We start from the raw sequence: 25,251 nt of genomic DNA on the forward strand, positions 1-25,251 counted from the left end.
ATGTACAACCTCATCAAAGGTAACCCCAGATACTCTCTCCCTGGTCATAAGCAATCGAAGCTGAAAACTGAGGCCATCTATAAACTTCCTGATCCTTTCTCGATGTGTGGGAACTAACCAGACCGCATGACGAGCTAACTCGAAGAACCGCATCTCATACTGTGTAACAGATATCTCACCCTAGCGAAGCTGCTCAAACTGCCTGCGTAGCTCCTCTCTGCGGGACTCAGGTACAAACTTCTCCAGAAAGAGAATGGAGAACTGCTGCCAAGTAAGGGGTGTTGTGCCAACAGGCCTACACCTCTCGTAAGTCTCCCACCATCTGAGTGCAGCCCCAGAAAACTGAAAGGTAGTGAATGAGACCCCACAAGTCTCCAAAATACCAACAGTACGGAGTATCCTCTGACACCTGTCCAAGAAGTCCTGAGCGACCTCTCTCTCTGTACCACTGAAAGGTGGTGGCTGGAGTCTCCCAAACCTCTCCAACCTACGCTGATCATTCTCAGGCATAGCAGGAACTACATAATCCTGAGAAACTGCAACCGGCTGGGCTGGTGGTGCCTCCGGTGTCTGAAGTCCCTTAATAACCTGCTTGGGTATGCGAGCGACGGGAGTCTGAGTGCCTCCCCCAGCCTGAGAAGTGGTTGCGGGTGTCGAAATAGAGACCGCCTGAGCAAGGCCGGTACACGCTATCAGAATCTAAGCTAGGGCCTCCTGATGGCTAGGAATCACAATAGGCACAGGTGGTGCATGAGCTAGTACATCAACAATTGGAACCTGGTCCTGATCTGGGACAACCGGTGGGTCTACAGGTACTGCCCCAGCTGTTGTATGGGCTACACCGCTACCCCTACCACGGCCTCTACCGCGGCCTCGGCCTCTTGCGGACCGAACTGGTGGCTGACCCTCTTGACCGGTAGCACGAGTCCTCACCATCTGTGAGAGAATGAAATACAGATGTTTAGTTACTAGAATACACATAACGCACGATAAGAATCCAAGAATGTGAAATTTTCCTAAAGGTTCTACAGCCTCTCGAAGATAAGTAGAGACGTCTCCGTACAGATCCGCAAGTCTCTACTAAACCCGCTCATAACTCGTGAGACCTATGTAACCTAAACTCTGATACCAACTTGCCACGACCCAAAATCTAACCATGGTCGTGATGGCACCTATTGTGTTACAAGGCAAGCCTATTTTCCAAAATTTTACTACTAAATCGATTATAAGAATTTAATATAACATTTAAAAAAAATTCATAAACTAAATCAACTCTAAATATAATTATGAAAAATACGGAAACGAGCCCCAAATATCGGGGTGTCACTAAGTCATGAGCGTCTAAATCTATGAACTAAGAAATGAAACTGTCTAACTGTCAATACAATCCAAAAGAAGAAATGATAAAAGGAGTAACAAAGTCCTACGGACGCTAGCAACTACCTTGCAATCTCCACAGATAGCCGGCCTGAACTAAACGATCGTCGCGCTCTAACTCACCTGAATCTGCACATAAAGTACAGGGTGTAGCATGAGTACAACCACCTCAGCAAGTAACAGAAATATCTAATGAACTGAGCAATAGTGACGAGCTAAGTAAAACAGTCCAATTATTTATTTTCACAATTTAAAAATAAACAGAATAAACAGGTAAATTCCATAACTCAGTAAATGCCACAAAGAAGTTTAACAGATACATGCAGCAATAACACAAATAAATACAACCTCACAGCAGTGTCACTCCATCACTCATCACTCGCACTCAGCACTCAATACTCAAAACACTCAACACTCTGCGCTCACTAGGGGTGTGTACAGACTCCGGAGGGGCTCCCAAAGCCCAAGCGCTAAGCATGGACAACTCACGTGCTACGCGGAGAACTCACACGCTATGGTATTAATATCCTCACATCCAGGCCCTCGGCCTCACTCAATCATGTACCTCACTAGCCTCATCATCACCAACAAATAAGGGAACGCAGCCCACATCAAGTATCACCGCATATTAGCAAATAATAGAGACTAAGGTAAACATGTACAATAATTTCTATGACGGAGTACAAATAATGTGAGCATGAATAAAGTCTAAGCATGATCTCTAACATGAAGGCAAACAAGTTCAACAACAAATAAACACATAACCACAGATAATAGCCATTAGGCCTCACGGGACGGACCAAGTCTCAATCCCTCGTGGTGCACACCCACACGCTCCTCACTTAGCGTGGGTATCACTTCCAAACAATCACATGATGTCAAATCTCCGGGTTTAGACACTCAAAGCCAGAGTTAAAACTGTTACTTACCTTAACAACGTAAAAATTCTACTCCGAGATGCCCTCGTCTCTGGACTCGGTCTTCAAATGCTCTGAATCTATTCACAATCAGTACAATACCATCAATATATGCTAATGGAATAAATTCTATAAGAAAAATTATCAAATTAGACCAAAACCCGAAATTGGCTCAAATTCGGCCCCCGGGCCCACGTCTTGAAATCCGATAAAATTTACAAAACTAGAAAGCTCATTCACTCACGAGTCTAACTATACCAAATTCATCAAAATCCGACATCATTTGGTCCCTCAAATCTTCAATTTAAACCAAGGGAGTTTTCAAATTTTTCCAACTCAATTTACCAATTAAATGATAAAAATAACCATGGATTCAGGTAATTTAACCAATATTGAGTTAAGAACACTTACCCCGTTATTTCCTCTGAAAATCACCCAAAATCGCCTCAAATCCGAGCTCCAAATCGTCAAAAATTGATTTCAGAACTTAAACTCACTGCCCGGGCTTTTCTTCTTCGCGAACGCGGTCAGTGCCTCACGTTCGTGAAGCACAAAATATCTCCCGTCCAAATTCCTCCTTCGCGAATGCGTCATCACCCTCGCGTTCGCGAAGCACAAAAATGCCTCTGCCTCAATGCCTTCTTCGATCACGCGTTCAACCCATCGCGAACGCGATGCTTCGTTCCCCCTCACTACGCGAACGTGACATACCCTACGTGAACGCGTAGACCAATTGCCTGGGGTCCTCAGCTGCTTCCTCTCTTCTTCGCGAACGCATAACACCTCTCACGTTCGCGATGTACACCCAGTCCACCATTCGCGAATGCGTGCTTCTCTTCACGAACCCGAAGAGAAAATATTGCCAGCCTCTCAGTTCCTCTTCATGAACGTGAGGCTCCACTCGCGAACGCGATGAAGGAAACCAGATGGTGCATCAGAAAAATTCCAGCAGAGTTCCAAGTCCAAAATCCAACCCGTTAACTATCTGAAACTCACCCGAGCCCATTGGGACCTCGACCAAAAATACTAACAAGTCATATATCAACATACCGATTTAGTCGAACCTTCGAATCACTCAAAACAATATCAAAACACCAAATTACCCTCGGATTCAAGCCTAAGAACTTTTAAATTTCTAAATTCGGCAACCGATGCCGAAACCAACCAAACCACGTCCGAATGACCTTAAATTTTGCACACGCATCACAAATGACACTACGAACCTACTCCAACTTCCAAAATTCTATTTCGACCCCGATATCAAATGTTTCCACTGCCAACCGAAATCGCCAAATTTCCAATTTCGCCAATTCAAGTCTAAATCTATCACGAACCTCCAAATCATATTCCGGATGCACTCCTAAGTCCAAAATCACCTAACGGAGCTAACGGAACCATCAGAATTCAAATCCTACGTCGTTTACACATAGATCCATATCTGGTCCACTTTTCTAAATTAAAATTTTCAATTATGAGACTAAGTGTCTCGTTTCACTCTGAAACCACTCCGGTCCCGAACCAACTAACCCAATATAACACAATATAGCTGAATAACACAAAAAGAAATAGAAATGGGAAAAATGGGGCTATAACTCTCGAAACGACTGGCCGGGTCGTTACAAATAGCAAGGTTTTTTGCAAGCAATTCTTGTGTGATTCAAGTGTGTGAACCTGAAGCTACATGAACCAGATAGAAGAACCAGTTCCAAGTGTCTGTCTTTTATTCTAGTTTCATTGTAGTAGGTGTTTCAAGTTGTACCTCTCAGTTTTATCTAGAAGCAATTGTATTAGGTACTCTAAGTATTATATTCAAGTTAGAGTTAACTTGAAGTTGTCGTCACAGTATGAGGCCGGTTGCCACAACGAGATTAGAGGTAATTCTTAGGTTTACAAAGCATCTTGTAAATGTTGTTTTGGCTCAGTGATTTAGTGAAGTGTTGGAAAAAATCCTACTGAGTAGTAGGTCATGGTTTTTTCACCTTTTGAGCCGGGTGTTTTCCACGTAAAAATACTTGTGTTCTTTACTTTCCGCATTTACTATTTTCGCAACAGTAGTATAAGAAACACATAGAAGAACCAAGTCCTTCTATAATCCGCGCACGCAAAAAATTGGACACCACACAAATTATTCCCCCTCTTGTGTGGCATTGAAGTATAAAACATCATAGACTTTATTTCGTACCGAAAGTGTTGGGTTCAGTTGAACCCGGTAACTCTATGTTGCATCTGCCCCTGATTATGGTATGTTTAAAACCTCATATATTCTAAAAATCTTATAATCAAACAAATGTTACATCATATACAAGATCACAAGTTTCAAAAATAGGGCAGAGTTAGAGTATTAGGGACAAATTCAGATGAATCCAGTAGCATGTATAAATATTTAATTACAAATATAATAATTAAAACGAATCGTGAGTTTAATGGTAAATTTTAAAATCATAAACATTAAATTCTAGCTCAGTCTTTGTTCAAGAGTCTCCATTTAACCTTAAAATTCATGCCTAATCAAATAAATTTACATAAAATAAAACTGGAAGAGATAAGTAGACCTCGCAAATCCAGGTCCAAAAGTGATACTCTATCTGTTTCAATTTAGATGACACACTTTACTTATTAGTCTGTTTAAAAAAGAATGACACATTTCTACAATTGTAAATAATTTAACTTTAAACTCTTTATTTTACTAATTTTACCCTTAATAAAAAGTTTTTATAATCTACAAATTTCATGATTCCAAAAAATTTTCTTAAATTGCGGGGCGAGTCAAACTAGCTCATGAATTGAAACGAATCGAGTAGGTACCAAACAACGGTTCGATAAAAAGAAAAAAGAAAAAAGAAAAAGAGTAATTACAAAAGCAGTAAATACTTAAAGTACCTGAGTTGTCAGCAAACACCGATGAGCCCGCTTCTTCAGAGAAGATTCCCCATTCGGCTATTCCCTCGCTGCTTTTTGAGTATCTTTTTGTTTTCTTTTCCATTTTTTTACCTGAAGACAAAAGAAACGGGAATTGTTCATTGAAAGTAACCCTTTGTATTTGGTGCAACTACTCTATCCTCCTCTTTGTCCTTTTATTCCATTTCTTCTTCAGTTTCATAACTTATTCAATATATTGGAATCAAATTCACGTGTGATTCTGATCTGGTTTTTCAATTTCTTGATCTGGGTTTCAAAAATCTTGCCTTATTGCTCATTTCTCATCTCCACATTCATCTCTATTGACAAATTTCTCTTACTGGTATCCAAGAACCCATTTTTCTTGTTCTTTCTAGTGGTTTCCGCCAACCCTTTTTGTTTTTTCAATAAAAGGGTCTAACATTTTATTCATACATTGGTTAATAGAAGGTGTCTCCATTTGTTTCAAAATATTCCTTCTTTTTTTTGTATTGATGGTGTGAAAAATGCCTAGGAAAAGGACAAAGACATGATTTTTGGTGTGAGCTGAATGAGGAATTTCATTTAGTTTTGTGTAGAATGAATGATTAAATTGTTCTTGGCTGTATCATATGATGTAATTTTTGATGGTCTAATTTGCAAAAATGGTAGCTTAATAACATATAGTATTAGTTTTTACTCACTTAAATAGAATTGCAATGGCAGAGAGAAATGTACATTCTATGGGATTTTTCGGAAGAAAATCCTTATTCAGTATGTTTTCAATTACTTCTATTATGTTCATGTTATCTTTGTTATTTGTGTTGCGTTCAACTGGCCGGAGACACTTATTTTACCTTAATATAATACCAAAGTCCAAGATTCTTGCTTTGTCCGAAGAAGGTTATTCACAATCCAGTGCTCAAATTGATGAGTATTCTAAAAAAGGAACATTGAAAAAGTACAATTTGTTTAAGTGCAATCCTAGTAAACAAGTGCTCAAAGTTTTTATGTATAACCTGCCCCCACAATTTCATTTTGAACTATTGGGATGGAAAGCTGAGGAGAAGAGTGTTTGGCCTGATATCAGGAACACGATTCCTGAATATCCCGGTGGACTAAACTTGCAGCATAGTATTGAATATTGGTTGACTTTGGATCTTTTGTCTTCTGAATTTGCTGACAATTTGGACGGTCGAAGTGCCATAAGAGTGCATAATTCAAGTGAAGCTGATGTGGTATTTGTTCCTTTCTTTTCATCGATTAGCTATAATCGGTTTTCAAAGCTTAAGCCAGGGCAGAAAACTAGCACGAACGCGTTGTTACAGGAAAAGTTGGTTTCCTTTGTGACAGCTCAAGAGGAATGGAAAAGATCGGGAGGAAAAGATCATATCATTGTGGCACACCATCCGAATAGTCTTTTGGATGCAAGAATGAAGCTTTGGCCTGCAATTTTTGTACTTTCAGACTTTGGAAGGTATCCTCCCACAATAGCTAATGTTGAGAAGGACGTGATTGCACCTTACAAGCATGTCATCAGGAACTATGGCAATGACACTTCTGGTTTTGATAGGCGACCAACTTTGCTCTACTTCCAGGGAGCTATCTACAGAAAAGATGTAAGTCGTTTTTTTTTGCATTTACTCTTCTGTTAACTATTGCTCTCTGATTTAACTGGTAATAATAATAGTTAAGTAATTTCATCTGTTATATGTTGTGCATTTATTTCGACGGGGAGGGAGGAGTTGGATCAATGTAGGGTTGGAGTTGAATGCTAAATTGGATGATGTGAAGCAAGATGATTTGTGATAGATTGGGTTAAAAGTAGAGATGTACTTTAGATTTAGAACTTGATGATATGTGATAGAATGAGCAGCATAGCCTTTTCAGGTTAGAATTTGAAGAATTATATTGAGATTCAGCATCTCGGACCTGCAAAAGTTTTATAGGAGGTACAAGAATTAATATGGTTAGTACAAATGTACAAGAATTACTTTATCTTTTGATTTCGCAAATGTATCTTGCTGGATAAAGATGCTCTTTAGTTTATGCATTCTAAAGGTCAGACACTTCATTTGTCAGACTCGTTGTGTTGTGCTTATAAATAGAGTTCTTTCCCGTCCATGTCCATATTAGCGACTTATGAAATTGCATACTTTGACATTATAGCAATCAGCAAACAAATGTAGGGGAATGATTAGGCAGATTATAATAATTTAGTGGCAACTGATAGCTTGGGTTTTTGAATATCTGTTGTCCGATGGGGGCATGATCACTTTAGAGACAGCCTGCAATTGTTTATTTGGTTCTTGTAACTTGAAAGGAAAAAAGAAAGTTAATGAAATTACAACTCCAAGTTCCAAAACTAAAATATCACAGAGAAGGCTCTGGTTGTTACATGGGGAGGACATAAGCAACACGATACGTAGCGAACCAACTGAAACTGATTGCTTGTCATCAGGATCAAGTTTTTTGTTTTGCTTTCACTATTTCTTTTTTTTCCTGTGGTTGTTGGCTGCAGTCTAAAACACTTTTTATCGAAATAAAGCAAAACAGCAAAGTTTGAACTTTTTGCTAGCATTTATTCTTCCAAGTAGAGTGTTTCTATATTTGGTATAGTCTTTAGCCGATGGTCTATCAGAAATAGCCTCTCTGCCTTCCAAGGTAGGGGTAAGGTCTGCGTACACACTACCCTCCCCAGACCCCACTTGTGGGAACTCACTGGGTTTGTTGTTGTTGTTGTTGTTATATTCCTCAGTCGTTTGAATTAATATTAACAAACTTTTGGCATGTATTCTACGCTAAGTGTCGCTCCGCGCTAATGGATTGAGCATTGAATCTAGTTAATTTGATATCATCATGTTGCAAGTTCTAGAATCTGGATTAATTCAAAGAAGGTTACCCTGATTTCTCTTTTACTACTTGCACGAAGACCTATCTGATGTCTATGCAATTGTGGATGCCCGAACCAAAGTTTTGGTTCATTTAATTGCCAAGATAGATTATCGTTGTGATACATAGAGTCTGAGATCCTCAAGACTTTTCTCTCTAAATCCCCATTTTCTTTGTGAAAGGAATTTGTATCTTGAACTTGAGCAAGATTATCAAGACTCTACCCTATTTGGTTACTCTTTTTCCTGTTTGTAGTTCCTTTCTTTCATTGTGCTCTAGTTTCTAAGTCTTATTTTTCATCCTCAGGGTGGGACTATTCGACAAGAGTTATTCTATATGCTGAAAGATGAGAAAGATGTTCACTTCTCCTTTGGTAGTATTCTGAAAAATGGTGTAAAACAAGCAACTCAAGGCATGCACTCTTCCAAATTCTGTCTTAACATCGCAGGTGACACGCCCTCATCAAACCGTCTCTTTGATGCTATTGCAAGTCACTGTGTACCAGTCATCATTAGTGATGAAATCGAGCTTCCCTATGAAGATATTCTTGACTATTCAGAGTTCTGCATATTCGTCAGTACATCAGATGCTCTCAAAGAAAATTTCCTCATAAACTTCATTAGGAACATCACAAAAGAAGAGTGGACTGGAATGTGGGCGAGGTTAAAAGAGATCGAAAATTTGTTTGAGTATCGATATCCTTCCAAGGACAATGATGCAGTTCAAATGATCTGGCAAGCTATCGCCCGTAAGGTTCCTGCTATCAATTTGAAGTTGCATAAATCGTGGAGGTATTCTCGTGCCCCTGTATCGAAAGAAATAGGGCTGAAGTCATTTCCCATGCCAAAGAATATTTTGTAAGCAACTGAACATTCAGTAAGATTTTGAAAGCTCTGAAATGACATCTGATATGTTCCTGGGAAATGCTGTCTGCAGCAAAATTTTGCCCAAATATTTGTAACTTAACCAATTGTTGCAAACAATATATTTATAGAAACATAGGAAAAGAAAGTTGTAATGTTTAGGTCTCTGCTTGCTGAACAGCTAAGAGATTTTTGATCAATTTGTTCATTCATTTATTTTTTATATGTTTAACTTCATCTATTTGAGCTTTGCATAGCCAGTTTTAAATTTGGATAAAGGAGGAGAGTTGTAGTGGATTAAAGATTATGAAAAGGTAGTCTAATATCATTAATCTTTTAAACATCAAACAACATGTTCCTACTATTCACGATGTTCTAATTAGTAGAAAAGTAATTTTTTTCCTTACTTTTATTTATGCATTTGTTTTTGTTTAGCTCAGGATGAGCAAAAGGAAATGGAAGATTTTCCTACTAATCATGAGCTCACATCATATTTAGGTTATTTACTCCTCCGATTCCATATATTAGCCGTTCTAATAAACTGAAATTGTTTCAAAATATTTGAGGTTAGCTATTAATTGAGAGATATCTTTCTTAAGGGATTTTTAAAATTTTTAAAAGACAGATAACGAGTAAACCGTATAGATTATATTCTTGAAAAATTAACCCAAATAGCCGTCCACCAATCGCTTAAACTAAAATAGTCAGTGAAAATAATATATGCATAATTTATGTATTATATGTGTATTATATTCTTTACGTAACAAATAAGATCTACATAAGTTAAAAAGAATCCGAAAACATATGTTAGAGAACTACGGTTGCCATTACTAATCGGCCGATCCGATGCAAAACTATTTTCTAGAACATTGAGATTTGAGTCGCATCAATTGAATTTCGACTTCGAGATTTGTCGATTTTGTAAACGGATCACTTTTGCTTGCTCAATATACTAAAAATATATTTTTATTTTTACTTGTCTATTTTAGTAAATCAAGAGAAAGACAATTTTTTCTTCTTCATATTTTATCCTTATCATTAATTAATAATTTCCCAAATTATTTCTTAAGAATTTTTAAAATAATATTATTATTATGAGTAAAATTGTAAAATACATACTTTATTTATTTATTCTTAAAGGGAATCAGAAGTTGTGAACAATTAAAAATTAAGAGGGAGGATTTATTTTTCATGAATCTATAACTTAGTGGCATACTGGCATTTATTGTTTAGTCAAGAATCAAGACTGTAGCGCATTGACTATTTTGCCAAGTTTCCCTTTAAATCATAAAAATCGTTCAATTCACTTGGTATTCATTTTTCTTAGTATTTTGAGAAACTTTTAAAAGGTAAAACTGGAAATATGAAAAATATAAGTAGATTAAGTAACTTAAAATTTTCAACGAGGAATCTGAATTTCCAACTAACGTTTGGAGAGTGTGTAACTGTGTACGGTAAATATTTGTTTGCATTTGATGTGTATATCAAGTCAAATAATTAAAGGTACATAGTAATATATTTCAATTAATCATATGATTAAATGGTAAAAGTTATATAGTCCCCACTTACTTTTTTTTTCGTTGGTACTTGTTTCAATTGAAAGTGAAAGCTGAAAAGAAAAAGGAATGAAAGATGTATATGAACTACCGACTAACACCCATTCAATTTTGTTGGATAAAAGTGTCTCAAGAATATGCAAGTGCTTTATTTATTGATAATTCAATTTTTATCTTACCTTAATAATATGGTTGTTGAAAGCCAAAAGAGCTGATTGTTTTTTGTTTACATTAAATTAAATTACTGCGAGATATGTAATTTTTATATATAAATATCATATGCGGATAAATATTTTTCTAATACAAAATTCACCTCCTTTCTACGGAAATGTTACTTGTTTCCTTATCGCACCAACAATGAAATACTGGATAATTTTTGTTGCTAACGTGACAATGGACAAATACTCTTGCATTTCAACCTAAGATTGCAACTTTAATTAATATCAATTGACTAGCTATTGGTATTATAATAATAGCACCAACAATGAAATAGTGTTTCGATAGTCATGAGTGGATGGATTTCTTTCACCCTATAAGCAGTTTAAGAGATAAGGGTATACAAACTGAACCGGAAAATCACGCCAAATCGAAAAGTCAAATCAAATAGATTAAAAAACTCGATTAGGTTTAGTTTGATTTGGTTTGGTATTGAGTAAAAAAATCTGAACCAAACCGATATATAAATATATAATTTTTATATATACTTTTAAGACTTTATCGAATGTTCTTTAAAATATGTCTAGAAATATTTGCGATTCTCTTGATGGATGTGATATTTAGTTAAATATGAAGTGCTCCATATTTATTAACTTTAAATAATTGGTCGTATGATCACTTTTTTATCAAGTATTAGTGAAATGCGTCAATCTCTTTGTTCTTCCATATTCACATGTCAAGATCTATTAAATTCTTATATTTTTTCGAATTTGAAATGGTATTTTGATAATTTAAAATTAAATAGAACATATCATTATATATGTTCATATTTATTTTTATGTTTAATTATTAAATTTGATTAACTTTGAAAGAATACATCAACGTAAAATTATTGTCAGACTATGGAAGAATAATTGTCATGTCTTACTAAGAAAATTCTTCTATAATAGTAATATTTTAATAAATCATATATTTTTTAATTTTTACTAAATATATATTTACTTATAAAAAATTTAAGAAGGTAAGATTAAAATAATATTTATATAAAAAAAAATACGAAAAATCCGACAAAACCGAACCAATCCTAACTGATATAGTTGGTTTGATTTGGTTTTAAACCGAACCAACCCGATCCAGGTATACCCTATGCCTGCGATCAATAAGATCCCATTTATCTTGATTGTTAGTTTGACTTGTTCATATTCACTGTTACTTACTTTATTGTACGCACTTTGGACTGATCTTATTGCTAGAGGTCTTAAAAATATAAATTCTATTGTTTATTCTAAAATTAGTTTTTGGATTAAACAAAGATCTCCTTGGTAAGTTTGTGACTACATGAACAATATAAAAAAGTTTGTTCCATTTATTCTTGAATATTTCAATTTTTCAGTATCATTAAGTCATAGAAATTGTTTATATAGTATTTTAGCTTTGCCATCTACTTTAATTCACTTGGTATTCAGTTTTTAATTCTTTTCTTAGTATTTTGAGAAAGTTTTATACAAGGTAAAACCGGAAATATGAAAAAAATAGAAGTAGATTAAGTAACTTAAAATTTTCAACGAGGAATCTGAATTTTCACAATATTTGCCTGCATTCGACGTTTATATCAAGTCAAACATTTTAATTTTAGTAATTAAAAATAAAATTAAAAAGTAAACATAATACTAATACATTTCAATTAACATGATTAAATGATAAAAATTGTGATTGAAAGATACATGTTCTGCTTCATTGATTAAATCTTGGGGGTCTACAGAATTATATAGTCCCCACTTACTTTTTCTTTTGTTCGTATTTGGTTCAATTTAAAGGTAAAGCTGAAAAGAAAAAGGAATGAAAGATGTATATGGACTACTGACTAACGACGACCATTCAATTTTATTGGATAAAAGTGTCTCAAGAATATGCATGTGTTTTATACATGATAATAAATTCAATATATCTTACCTTAATAATAACTGGTTGTTGAAAGTCAAAAGGGGCTGATTGTGAAAACTTATTCACATTTAGTGTTTATCAAATTAAATTGCTATGAGATATGTATTTTTAGTATATAAACATCAAATGCGACTAAATATTTTTCTCGTACAAAATTCACATCCTTTCTACGCTCGCCCCTACGGAAATGTTACTTGTTTTCTCACCGCACCAACAATGAAATACTGTTTTTTTTTGTTGCTAACGTGACAATGGACATATATTCTTACAGTTCAACCTAACATTGCAACTTTAATTAATATCAATTGACTAGCTATTGGTATTCTAATAAGTAATAATAGCACCAACAATGAAATAGTATTTTAATAGTCATTTATTTATTATGGTTCATCAAGCCTCCCTTCTTAACAAAACTTTCACAAGTCCATATTGATAGGTGTAACGGCCTATTTTATTAGTAATATTGTCCATTTTGAACTTAGATCTGCACGACTTTAAAACGCGTCAAAGTCTAAAACTTGTTTATTTATATACCAAACATTTCTTTTGTGTTTTGTCGATGTAAATTCGCATGGGGTATCATAATAGCATAGTCACCTTAATGACTTACGTTGAGAAAGTCATTAGTTAGAAGGATAAAGTGAGATATTTAGGTGCTCTCTCTTATAAGTGGATGGATTCCCTCCACTATTAACCAGTACTCCCTTTGTTTTAATTTAGATGAAATAGTTTGACTTGACACGAAGTTTAAGAGAAAATAGGGACTTTTTGAAATTTGTGGTATTAAAAGCTTTGTCAGACTATAATATTTGTTTGGTTATAAAAGTTTTTCATTAAGAGTAAAATGGAAAAAATAAAAAGTTTAAAGTTGAATTATTTTCAAATATAGAAATGTGTCATTCTTTATTAAATAAATTAATAGGGAAAATGTGTCATCTAAATTGAAACGGAGGGAGTAACTGTTTTGGATTGTGGTCTTGAGAATAGAAAGTATCTAGCAGGGAGAAATTCTCCTAATAGGCAATATGCGATACAAATTTGAAGATACTCCGATGATTAAAAGAAAACATATGTAAGAAGTAGAAAAGAAAAAAAGAGAAATAGAAAGTGCCAAAGGCAAAGTGGCTATCTAAAGTCGGCCACAGCTAGGATAATATGTTTGTGTGTTTAGCCAAAAAATCCCATCAGTCCTGAATTAGAAAGCGAAAGCTCACAGCCAAGTACAGCAAATTGATATTTATGCCCTTATTTTGTTTGAAAAAATATCACACAAAATATCGGAGCTTATAAAAGAAGATAAAATAAAGGCCAAACATAATAAAAACCTCAAAGAAATTTCAATGCAATTCTAAATTTAATTACGTGTCACGACCCAAAATCCACTATAGTTCGTGATGGCGCTTAACACCGCCGTCAGGCAAGCCAACGGTGATTTATCAATTTAATTATCCATTTTATTACTTTCAAAATCATAGATTTTAATAAGGAAAGAGACTTACACTTCTAAATCCACGGAAACGTACAACATTTGTAGTTTATAAAAGAAATGAGAGGCGATAATAATATACGAAATCGTGAGCATCAACCGGTATAACCTCAAACCCCGGTGTCACAAGTGCATGAGCATTTTCTAAGGAGTACAATAATAATACAACATCTGTCCAGAATGTTAATAGATGGAGACTCGGTGGACTGCGATGCGTAGCCTGGAATGCAGCTCACATGAAGTCCCCTCAACAGGTGCGCCTACGCGCCAAGATGATCACCAAGTGAACTTGTCAGATCTTGCACATTTAGTGCAGAAGTGCAGCATGAGTACGTAAATCAACGCGTACCCAGTAAGTATCTAGCCTAACCCCGGAGAAGTAGTCATGAGGGGTCGACATCGACACTTACTAGAGGTCCAATAAAATAATATAATAAATCATAAGCAGATATGAATCACACATCAATAATGGGATAAATATGTAAGTTACGTAATCTTCCAAATATTTCTTTTAACGTATGAATTTCTCAATCTTGTATTCTACCTTAACAACTCAGAAAAATGTCAAGTGCCAATATCAAATGAATAAGGAATACCATATAAAACGTCGGCCATCAGTGGAAAGATAATCTCGTGAGCGTTCGGATTACCACCGATATAACGCACGATTATGACGAGGTCATTCGGCCCGATCCAGAATAATGTGTATATTACCGAGGGTCGAGCGACACGAACCATAGTTACATCTATTCTACTCCCGAGACGTTCGGCCTGCTCCACAAGAAATGAAGGAAGTTATCGAATTATGAGGCACATGCTTATAATATAGTACATGGGCACAATAATAAATATATCCCTTTACATTTGTCAAATATCTTGGCAACAACTCAAGGTGATAAAGTTCGGCCTAATATATTTACATGTTTCTAAATCAATTTCAGTTAAAATTTTCAATTCATTAGACTAGCAAAATGAGTCCAAACAATTTAAATATTATATGATAAAGTCCTAAGTCTACCCGGACATAATCATGCTTTAGCTACGTACGGACTCTCGTCACCTCGTGTGTACGTAGCATCTACGACTAGTTACACATAACAATAAATATCACATAGGGGATAGTTTCTCCCTCACAAGGTTAGACAGAAGACTTACCTCGCTCTGAAGTTCCATATCCGGCTACAACGCCTCTCTAACACCTCAACTCAAAGCCAAACGTCCCGAAACTAGTCAAACAACGTGTAAATCAATCAAAATATACTCCAATGCTTATAATTTAACAATTTATAATGATTCCCAACTCCGCTCGAAAAGTTAATAAAGTCAACCTTCGGGGCCACGTGCCCGGATTCAAAAAATATTCGAAGATAAACTTCACCCATAACGCCACGAACTCAAATATACAATTTATTCCTAATTCCATTTCCAAAATCATGGTAAAAATCCTAAACTATCAACTGTAGGTCTTCCTCTTAAAATCCCAAATTTTTCCATACATTTTCATGTAAAAATCTGTATATAATCCAAGTATTTCACTAAAATTGTGTGGAAATTACTTAACTTGCAATGGTTGACGAAAATCTCCACTTGAAGCTCCCCAAAAGTCGCCCAAACCAAGAGAGAATGAAGAAAATGGGCCAAATCCCGTATAAAAATCCAGTTTTGCCCAGCGCTTCCTCGCACATGCGAAACAGTAGCCGTTTATGCGGCTCCGTACCTACGGAAAATATATCGCAGGTGCAGCTCCAACACAAACCAACAGCCCTCGCTTATGCTCCCCCAGTAGCGCACTTGCACTTCTCTTCTGCGGCCCTCAAGCGCTTCTGTGCTCGCGCACCTACGCTTCCATATCCGCTTCTGCGGCCCAGGCCTTCTTGGCCAACCTCCACTTCTGCACTCCAATGGTCGCATCTGCGATCACGCAGGTGTAGGAATTCCTTCGCACTTGCGGCCTCTGCCTAGATCACTTCCAGTCGCTTCTGCGAGGTCGCTTCTGCGATGAAGCTTCCGCATAAGCGGTTGCACCAACAACCAGAATTCTCCAGCTTTTCCTTAAGTCCAAAATTCGATCCGTTAACCATCCAGAATCCACCTGAGGCCCCCGGGACCTTGACCAAACATACCAATGCATCCCAAAACACATTACGAACTTAGCCGAGGCCTCAAATCATGCAAAAAAATATCGAAAACTACGAATCGACGATCGAAATCCTTCTTTAAGCTTTCAAACTTAGACGAACGCGTCTGAACCATACCAAAACATTCTGGAATAACACCAAACTTTGCGTACAAGTCATAAATCACAATACAAACCTATGCCAATACTCAGAATCCCTAACGGATATCGATAACACCAAAGCTCACTTCAAACGAAACTTAGAAAATTCTTAAACCATCAAAATGCCAACATTCCATAATAAGCATCGAAATGCTCCCGAGTGATCCGATACTCAACCTGAACATACGTCCAAGTCTGAAATCATCATACGAACCTATTGAAACCTTCAAATCCCGATTCCGAGGTCGTTTACTCAAAAGTCAAACCTTAGTTAATTCTTCCAACTTAAAACTTCCGAAATAAAAAAATTCTTTCCAAATCAACTCCGAACTCCCCGAAGTTCAATTCTGACTACCAGTACAAGTCATAAAACATGAAGTGAAGCTACTCAAGGCTTCAAACCGCCGAACGACGCTAGAGCTCAAAACGACCGGCCGAGTCGTTACATTACGATTATTTCCATAAGTTTAAAGTTAAAATGACCAGGACTATCCCTTTTAACCAGTGTTTTAAAAGGCGTTTTCGGGGCGAGCCCTAGGGCGAGGCGCACTAAAAACGCCCCGGGGCGATGGTGTGGGGAGAAAGTCTCAAGAGGCGTACGCCCCAGCGTTCGGGGCGTACGCCCGGGTGTTCGGGGCGTATTGTTTTAGTGAGGCGTAAGCCCCAAAGATTTTTTCAAATTAAAATAAAATTTGTTGAATAAGTCTTTCGTATAATACCCAAATTCTCAAAATTCAGCTTGGTAATTACTCAAAAGTTGTAAAAAGGAACTGAAATGTATTAAATTTAAAAGTTAAGACCTTTTTTATTGATTGAAGCCCCAATTTATGGTCTTTCCCAATTCTTTATCTTGTCTGCTAGTCTGCTAATATCTTCCAAAAGCAACGAATATTCATTTTTTTACAAATACAAAGAGAACTCCATTCTCCTTCATAGCAGCAAGTTTAGTATCTTTTTGTTCCTTCATGTAGAAAACTTTATTCTTTTCGACTCAAGTCACTTGAGCTTCTAAGTAGCGTATAATAGATTGTTTTGACTAGTTTTTTTGTGGGAATGAAGCACATCTATAGATATATTATTTTTCACATATTTATTGTTTTCTTTTTTTTTATATGCAATTTTACATGTTTATAAATATTTACTATAATTATATTATTTTATAAAATATTAAAAATTAAATACCTATGGGACTTACGCCCCGTGCCTCGGGGTTTACGCCTAGCTGAGTCTAAAACACCTCACCTTACGCGAGTCCAGAACCCATTTGTGGTTTTCTTGGACAAGTGTGACGAAAATGTGTGTTTAAAAAAAAGAGTGGCATTTTTATATATAGCCCTCTTTTAAAGAGCGCTATACTTTAACAGAGTTTTGGCCGTTAAAGTATAGCGCTCTTTAAAAGAGCGCATATATATATATATATATATATATATATATATATATATATATATATAGAACGCTCTTTTAAACCGCGTTATACAAGGCTGATAAGACAGCTATGCATAGCGCGGTATATAACCGCGCTATATATGTATAGCGCAGTTATATACCGCGCTATACATAGATAAATAAATGGTCCCCCTCCTTCTTCCCCACACTCAAACCAGACGCCCCCTCCCCCAAATTAAAAATTCTTAACCGACCCCTTGGCAGTAGGTGTCGGCCAATTTCCTTCTAAAAATATTATAGTGGACCCCACCCATCACACAAAAAGATAAGATTATAGGTCCCACATCCTAGCCAAGCCTTCTATTGTTGGGGTTTTCTTGTTTCGGGCTCAAATTTTCAAATCATCGACTTTCCGAAAAACATAAATCGAGGTATTCCGATTTAGTTTATGTCAAAACTCGTATAATAATGCATATTAGTTGTTTTGAATGTGTTTTCATGTTATTTTGTGTTTTTTTTGCGATTAAACTAATATGTTATTTTTATCCGGACTAAGATATTAGGGTTTTGTATTTGTTTTGTGATTAAAATGTATTTGTTGTTTTTATCTAGTTTAGATTATTTATTTGCTTAAAGACTAGTGCCCTTTTAGCGTAGTAAAATGTAGAGCCTTTTTAGCGTAGAATCCCTGTAGTTTAAGTATCTTTTATACTGATAGATCAAACACAAACTCTGTCCAATTAAATATGATAAAAATTAATTATTTAATTTATAAAACAAACATACAAAATTATGAAAATATTAAAATTGACACACACAAGAATTCAGGATAGCTTGGTGCTACTGGACCTCAAATATCGAGCCTGGAACCCATAGGTATATACTCTGTCCAATTAAATATGATAAAAATTAATTATTTAATTTACAAAACAAACATACAAAATTATGAAAATATTAAAATTGACACACACAAGAATTCAGGATAGCTTGGTGCTACTGGGCCTCAAATATCGAGTCTGGAACCCATAGGTATATACTCTGTCCAATTAAATATGATAAAAATTAATTATTTAATTTACAAAACAAACATACAAAATTATGAAAATATCAAAATTGACACACACAAGAATTCAGGATAGCTTGGTGCTACTGAGCCTCAAATATTGAGCCTGGAACCCATAGGTATATACTCTGTCCAATTAAATATGATAAAAATTAATTATTTAATTTACAAAACAAACATACAAAATTACGAAAATAATAAAGTTGACATACACAAGAACTCAGGATAGCTTGGTCCTACTGGGTATCAAATATCGAGCCTGGATCCCAGACCAATTAAATAGCTTAGTCCAATTAAATATTGTATAATTATAAAAAATAACTATTTAATTTACAGATCAAACATACAATTAATGTTGTTTAATTTACAGTATACGACATGGACGTGCCGCCTATGCATCCCGGACCTGTCTCCGATGAGCTATTAGTGTTACAGGGCGATCATAGGTTCACCTACGTATGGGAGGGAGAGTTACTGGCCCAGACTCTCCGCGTCAGGAGAGTGGACGACATGTGGGATTTTATGAAGGACAAAGATCTCCATCCCCGTGTAGTCCAGCGCCTGCGGGATACGGGCTTCTACAAGATTTTGGAGATCGGGCGGCTGCAGCTCGACTGGTCTTTGATCACGGCCCTGATAGAGCGGTGGCGACCGGAGACGCACACTTTCCACCTGCCCATTGGCGAGGCCACTATCACGCTGCAGGACGTGGAGTTTTTATATGGGATGCCTATTGATGGACTGCCCATTGCACTGCCTCAGGCTATGAGAGAGATAACGCGTGGGCAATATTTGGACATGCTGCAGCAGCTCACTGGTTTCAGGCCACAGGATGAGACTGCACACTCAGGGGCCAGTCGCATGAGTTTGACAGCTATTCGACAGCATTTGGAGATATTGCACCCCGACATCATCGGGGAGACATATGATCTGTATATTCACTGGTATACGAGGTTGCTGCTGCTCCTTCTGTTTGGGAGGGGGGGGTCTTGTTCCCGAGCACTTCGGGGAACCTAGTCACCTTGCGATTTATTCATCATCTTCAGCTGCTAGATGATTTACCCTAGTACAGCTGGGGTATTGCTGTTCTCGCCTACTTGTACAGGCATATGTGCCAGGAGAGCATGGGCACCTAGCATGACGTATGTGGATTTTTGCCGCTTCTACAAGTGACAACATATTCGAATACTCTATTTATTCCTTCCAATTCTATCTAGTCAAAATTTTTCTTAAACTTTACATCAACTTTGTATGTTAGGTTTGGGCCTCGGAGCAGTTCCTGTAGTTGCAGCCACCTCTACCACCATTACCTCCGGATGTACCACCTTCATTTCTCCCTCTAGCTAGGATGTGGGTTCTCCGGCGTGGATATGTACGATATTACGAGGCTCGGCATAATCTCCCCCTTTGCAGGGATGTGTTGGATATGCTGGAGGGCGCAAAGGTAAATGTGTACCTAAACTTACTCGGTATAGCTTCACATGTGTTGCACATACTCACGCTTTCTGTTGTTATTTTATAGTTCATCTGGAAGCCATACATCGACGACTTGATAGGTGACCTGCCCCGATTATTGCTCGGTCGGCCGACTAATTTGGAGCACTTCCGTCCCGCTCATGTGCCTCGATATTGTAGAGCATCATACCACGGAGCGGGTACTTCGTCAGTTTGGCCGTCCGTAGTATATAGCGAGGGGACCTACATGGGAGGCCACACATTATCAGTGGGATGATCGTTCTAGGGCGGACGACGCATATGTAGCATGGCTAGAGGCGCAGGTCCATACTTGGGACGACCGAGCTGACCTAATTCCGCCCCCCTCCCCCTTCACAGATCCAGACGTAGACTATTCAGCTCTATATGCCCTGGTACCGCCGCATTACCCGACTTTTTGTCGGGAATCCCATTCATCAAGCTGGCGGTCGGTACGTTCCATACGCCGGGCGGCACGAGGCCCTGGTATGTTTTCTATTATTATTAATTATATAACTGTAACTTAGTGTTCTGTAGTTTATATTTTATATGTTGTGCAGGCTATTAGCCTACATATAGTGTACTAGATGGGACTGCAGATGCAGCAGCATGCCGGCGAAGGAGCGGCCGCTTTGCACGATTACGGCCAGCAGGTTGCAGAGGTAGCTGCCCGGACACTGCAGCGAGCTCGAGAGGATCAACGCTTGGGACACGACCCTGCTTATGTGGCGTCATAGCAATACCAGCGAGGTAGGAGTGTCACACGAGGGAGGGGTGCCCCACGAGGCAGGGCTGCCGCACGGGGTCGTGGTGGGCGGCAAGGAGGTGGTCCCCAGTAAGGGGGCGTTGAGGCCCCTATTGATGATGTTGGTGCTGATATGCCGGGTGACCTACATGAGCCGGACGAGTATCCCATCAGCATGCCTTCATACAGCCTTGGGATGCAGCTCACTCCAGGGACTTCGCAGGTGACCCCGTCAGGTCCGTTATTGATCACTGGCACGGACCTTACCGGAGAGGATTGGGAAGCATACTTCCCACGGTCATCGACCGCTGGTGAGGATCGGCCGACCCGAGATTTGGATAGTGGGCGTCGGCTGAGTTATGGCTCATCATCACAGGCGCAGGTATGTTTTTATTAGTATTGAATTTAAATTTGTTTTTTCTTTTCTCATTTATTTTCCATAACTTTATTAATTTTCTTATTAAGGCTTCATCCCCGCCCGTCACGGAGGCCCATTTGTGCGATGCTGACATGGCTGCGACGGAAGATTATATTCAGGAGCCCGACGAGACCATGGTAAGACAATTTAAATTATTGTGACTTAATATATACTTTCCTATACTGAGCTGACTTATTCTTCTGTAGGTTTCTACTGGACCGACGACCCCTTCTACCAATCCTGCCAGCACCACTGATGATCATGCTGCAGTGCATCCTGCTATAAAGAGGCGCCGTGATGAGAATAATCCTGATAGCATAGCCGGACGGATGGGATGCGCCTCAGGCCAGCGGCTGCATTGAAGCACACAGGCTGTGGGACACATTGATTTTTTTTTTGTATTTTATGTAAATATTATTTTATGTAAATAATAACAATAATTTTTTATGTTTACATAATATGCGCATTATGTTTTTATTTTCCCGTTCCTTCTTTATTTTAATACTACAACACAAACACAAAACATAACAACTTAACATAATTTAAATTCAGTATAATTAATGAAAATACATGACACGGGAAACATAAAGATAAAGTAGTACACTCAACACATACATGTCATTGTTTAGTCACTGCCGCCCATTATTCTCTGCTCCAACCACTTAAATTTCTCTTCCATCTTATTTTTTTCTAATTCTGCCTCTTTCAGTTTCTCCTTCAACTCCGCAATTTCTCGTTATTCTTTTTCATATTCACATTGTTTTAAGGTCAAATCATGAAGATACTGCAAATATCGTTTGTAGCATTCCTTCTTACAGAGTTCATCAATCCATACCTCAAAATTACAAAAAGGTTCATCGGGAACCCTATAAAACCTGTCCACACACATCCAGTAGCGGTGTCCAACTTCACCATCATCCCAACAGTCATTCATCAAATATTTTTTGCCGCACTGGCACCTTGGTACATAAAGGCGTTCAGACATTTGTTAAAGCGTTAAAAAAAACCTTGCTTTTATGGAAAGTTTTGCTATTGGTTATTGTTAAGCGCAGAAAATAACTAGAATGCGCCCGTTATTTATAGGCAAGGCAACACACATAACGTAGTATTTAACCGCGCTATATATATTCACATAACGTAGTATTTAACTGCGCTATGCTTTGCGTGTTAAAGATGATTACAAATACAAAATAACTTTTTCTCAGACGGGTAGCTTTTCAGTTCGACAAGACAATACACATAACGTAGTATTTAACCGCTCTATATATATTCACATAACGTAGCAACACACATAACGTAGTATTTAACCGCGCTATATATATTCACATAACGTAGTATTTAACCGCGCTATGCTTTGCGTGTTAAAGATGATTACGGATACAAAACAGCTTTTTCTCAGACGGGCAGCTTTTCAGTTCGACAAGACAATACACATAATGTAGTATTTAACTGCGATATATATATTCACGTAACGTAGTATTTAACTGCGTATTTATCAGAAATCTACCTTTAACTCAACTATTTTTGAACTATATTTATCAACTATATTTATCAAATATATTCACATATTTTTTCCATTTTTTAATCTAATACTATTTTTTATTACATGAACAGGAGGGAGAAATACATTAATTTACTCAACTAAAAAATGTTAAATATCAATAAGATTTAACAACAATGGAAATATAATTTTATTTGATACATCTTGCAACATAAACAAAACATCTACTTATTACAACATAAACTCAATGATAGTTGGGAACATTAGAAGAACACCCACCACGAGCTTGATTACCACCACTACCCAAACCAGCCGAAGGATATTTTCGACGGTCGTGTCCTGTTTGCGAGCATATACCACATTTGCGCGCATAAACGGTATCGCTAATATCCATTTGGTTCCGTATACGCGTTCTCTTATGCACCTGTATTCGATGCAAATAATTCTTGTTACACACCATTTTAAATAGTTCCGGCGGCCAATAATGCTCAGCACACACTGGCTGCAACTGCCCACTATAGGTGTTTAAGTAAGCAGCAATACTATATTATTTATCAACGTAGTTGGTTGGCCCTAAACCTGTATGTTGAAAGCACCTGATGGCATGTGAGCACGGCATGTGGTAGATGGAGCCATTTTCCACAAGAGCATAACCTTCTAGATTCATTTATGATATGTACATTATTCTCCCGATTTTGATGGATAGTGGTGCAAACTTCAAAAATATTTCTGTCATGATCATACTGCAAAAATGAATGCCAATGTGCTCGCCGCCTGCATTTCTCAAATCTCTTCATCGGCAGTGGCATAAATTCAACACCTCTTTCCATCAATGACGTTGCAGCTGCAGTCCTTTCAACAAACCTCTCTGCCATCTGCTTGAACGACATCCGCACCATGGCAGTGACAGGCAATCCTCTTGCCGACTTCAATAACCCGTTGAAAGACTCTGACACGTTTGTAGTCATAATTCCCCATCTTCTTCCACCATCTGCATGCAAAGTCCACTTCTGAAGCTCATGTCGCATCAACCAATGATAGGCTCTCTCGTCTTCCTTCCTGATAGATTCCATATGCCTCTGGAATTTATGTTCTTGGTGGTCTGTTGCTGCCATCCACATCAAATCATGCAGATCCTTATTGGGATATGCCTTCTGCAAATTGGCCTTAAAGTGCCTCACACAGTAACGGTGGTAGGCATAAGGTTCTTGCCATGCAGGCAAGTTCTCTACAGAACTTAAGATACCACCATGCCGATCAGATATTAGAAAAATATCGGAACACTGTTTGACAACGTGCTCTTTCAAATGGTTCAAAAATAGCGTCCACGTCTCTTGGCTTTCATTGGCACAAATAGCAAATGCTAGAGGAAATATTTGTCCATTAGTATCTACTGCAACGGCTATCAACAGCTTGATATCATACTTTCCATAGACATGAGTGTCGTCTGCCCAGAACACGTAATTGAATATATATTCTGATTTTCCTGGACTACGCTCAATCTTCCATTCAACAACCGTCCCGGGGTTAAAGTGTTGCAGTGCGGCCATGTACTTGGGTAGAGCTGCAAATGACTTATCCCAGTTACCATAAACAATTTCAAACGCACGTTTGCGCCCGAGAAATGCCTTTCTTTTGGTAATAGTATGACCATATTCCTGGTGGACTGATGTAATGCACTATTTGATTTTATACCTTATGGACGCTTCAAGGTGTGGAATAAGGACAAGAGAAATCAAGTCAATATCCAAGTTATAGTGATTCCCATTGAATGTGTCCATTTCACATATGTGAGTGGGAATATATTTATCCACTTTCCATAGACCTGTGTTCTTCTTGCTCGCACGCAGCATCCAATGACAACCCGTAAACCATCTGCAACAAACAACCTTATATACATCAGGACTTGACTCCCATACCATCATCTCACAATACTCGTTTATGCTGTACATTTTCGCCGCCCTGCTTAGGCGCACTTTATCAGGAAAAAGCATGCCCTTTGCCAACACCGTTGGTCTAAAATCATCCCACATTGATATCCGAATTTCATCAAAATCCCTTGTGAGAGCATCCACATCCGGCATACTTGGCAAGTTATCAAGGTAGGGAATCTTCCTTGAATGAAACGACGCTTGGGACTCGTACACTCTCGGTCTAACGGGGGGTGGAGCATACTCCCTCGTCAAATCAGGTCCTTCATTCTCTTACTCCTCGTCACCATCCTCACGAGGGAAGGGTGTGTCGTCTCCGAAATCATCGGCATTGTTGTCATAATCACTGTTCTCTTCCTCACTCTGTGCATCTACCAGATCCCGATTT

General features: G+C 37.7%; 1 protein-coding gene across 1 annotated transcript; it reads left to right on the forward strand.

The window, feature by feature from the left end:
• The first annotated feature begins 5,191 nt into the window (after nucleotides 1-5,191).
• LOC107802493 (putative arabinosyltransferase ARAD1) lies at nucleotides 5,192-9,147 on the forward strand. Its single transcript, XM_016626007.2, has 2 exons — nucleotides 5,192-6,790; nucleotides 8,370-9,147. Exons 1-2 carry the CDS (start codon nucleotides 5,891-5,893, stop codon nucleotides 8,922-8,924), a joined length of 1,455 nt encoding a protein of 484 aa, XP_016481493.1. The 5' UTR covers nucleotides 5,192-5,890; the 3' UTR covers nucleotides 8,925-9,147.
• The last annotated feature ends 16,104 nt before the right edge of the window (nucleotides 9,148-25,251 follow it).

This window comes from Nicotiana tabacum, chromosome 24, assembly GCF_000715075.1.
Source record: "Nicotiana tabacum cultivar K326 chromosome 24, ASM71507v2, whole genome shotgun sequence".
NCBI lineage: Eukaryota > Viridiplantae > Streptophyta > Magnoliopsida > Solanales > Solanaceae > Nicotiana > Nicotiana tabacum.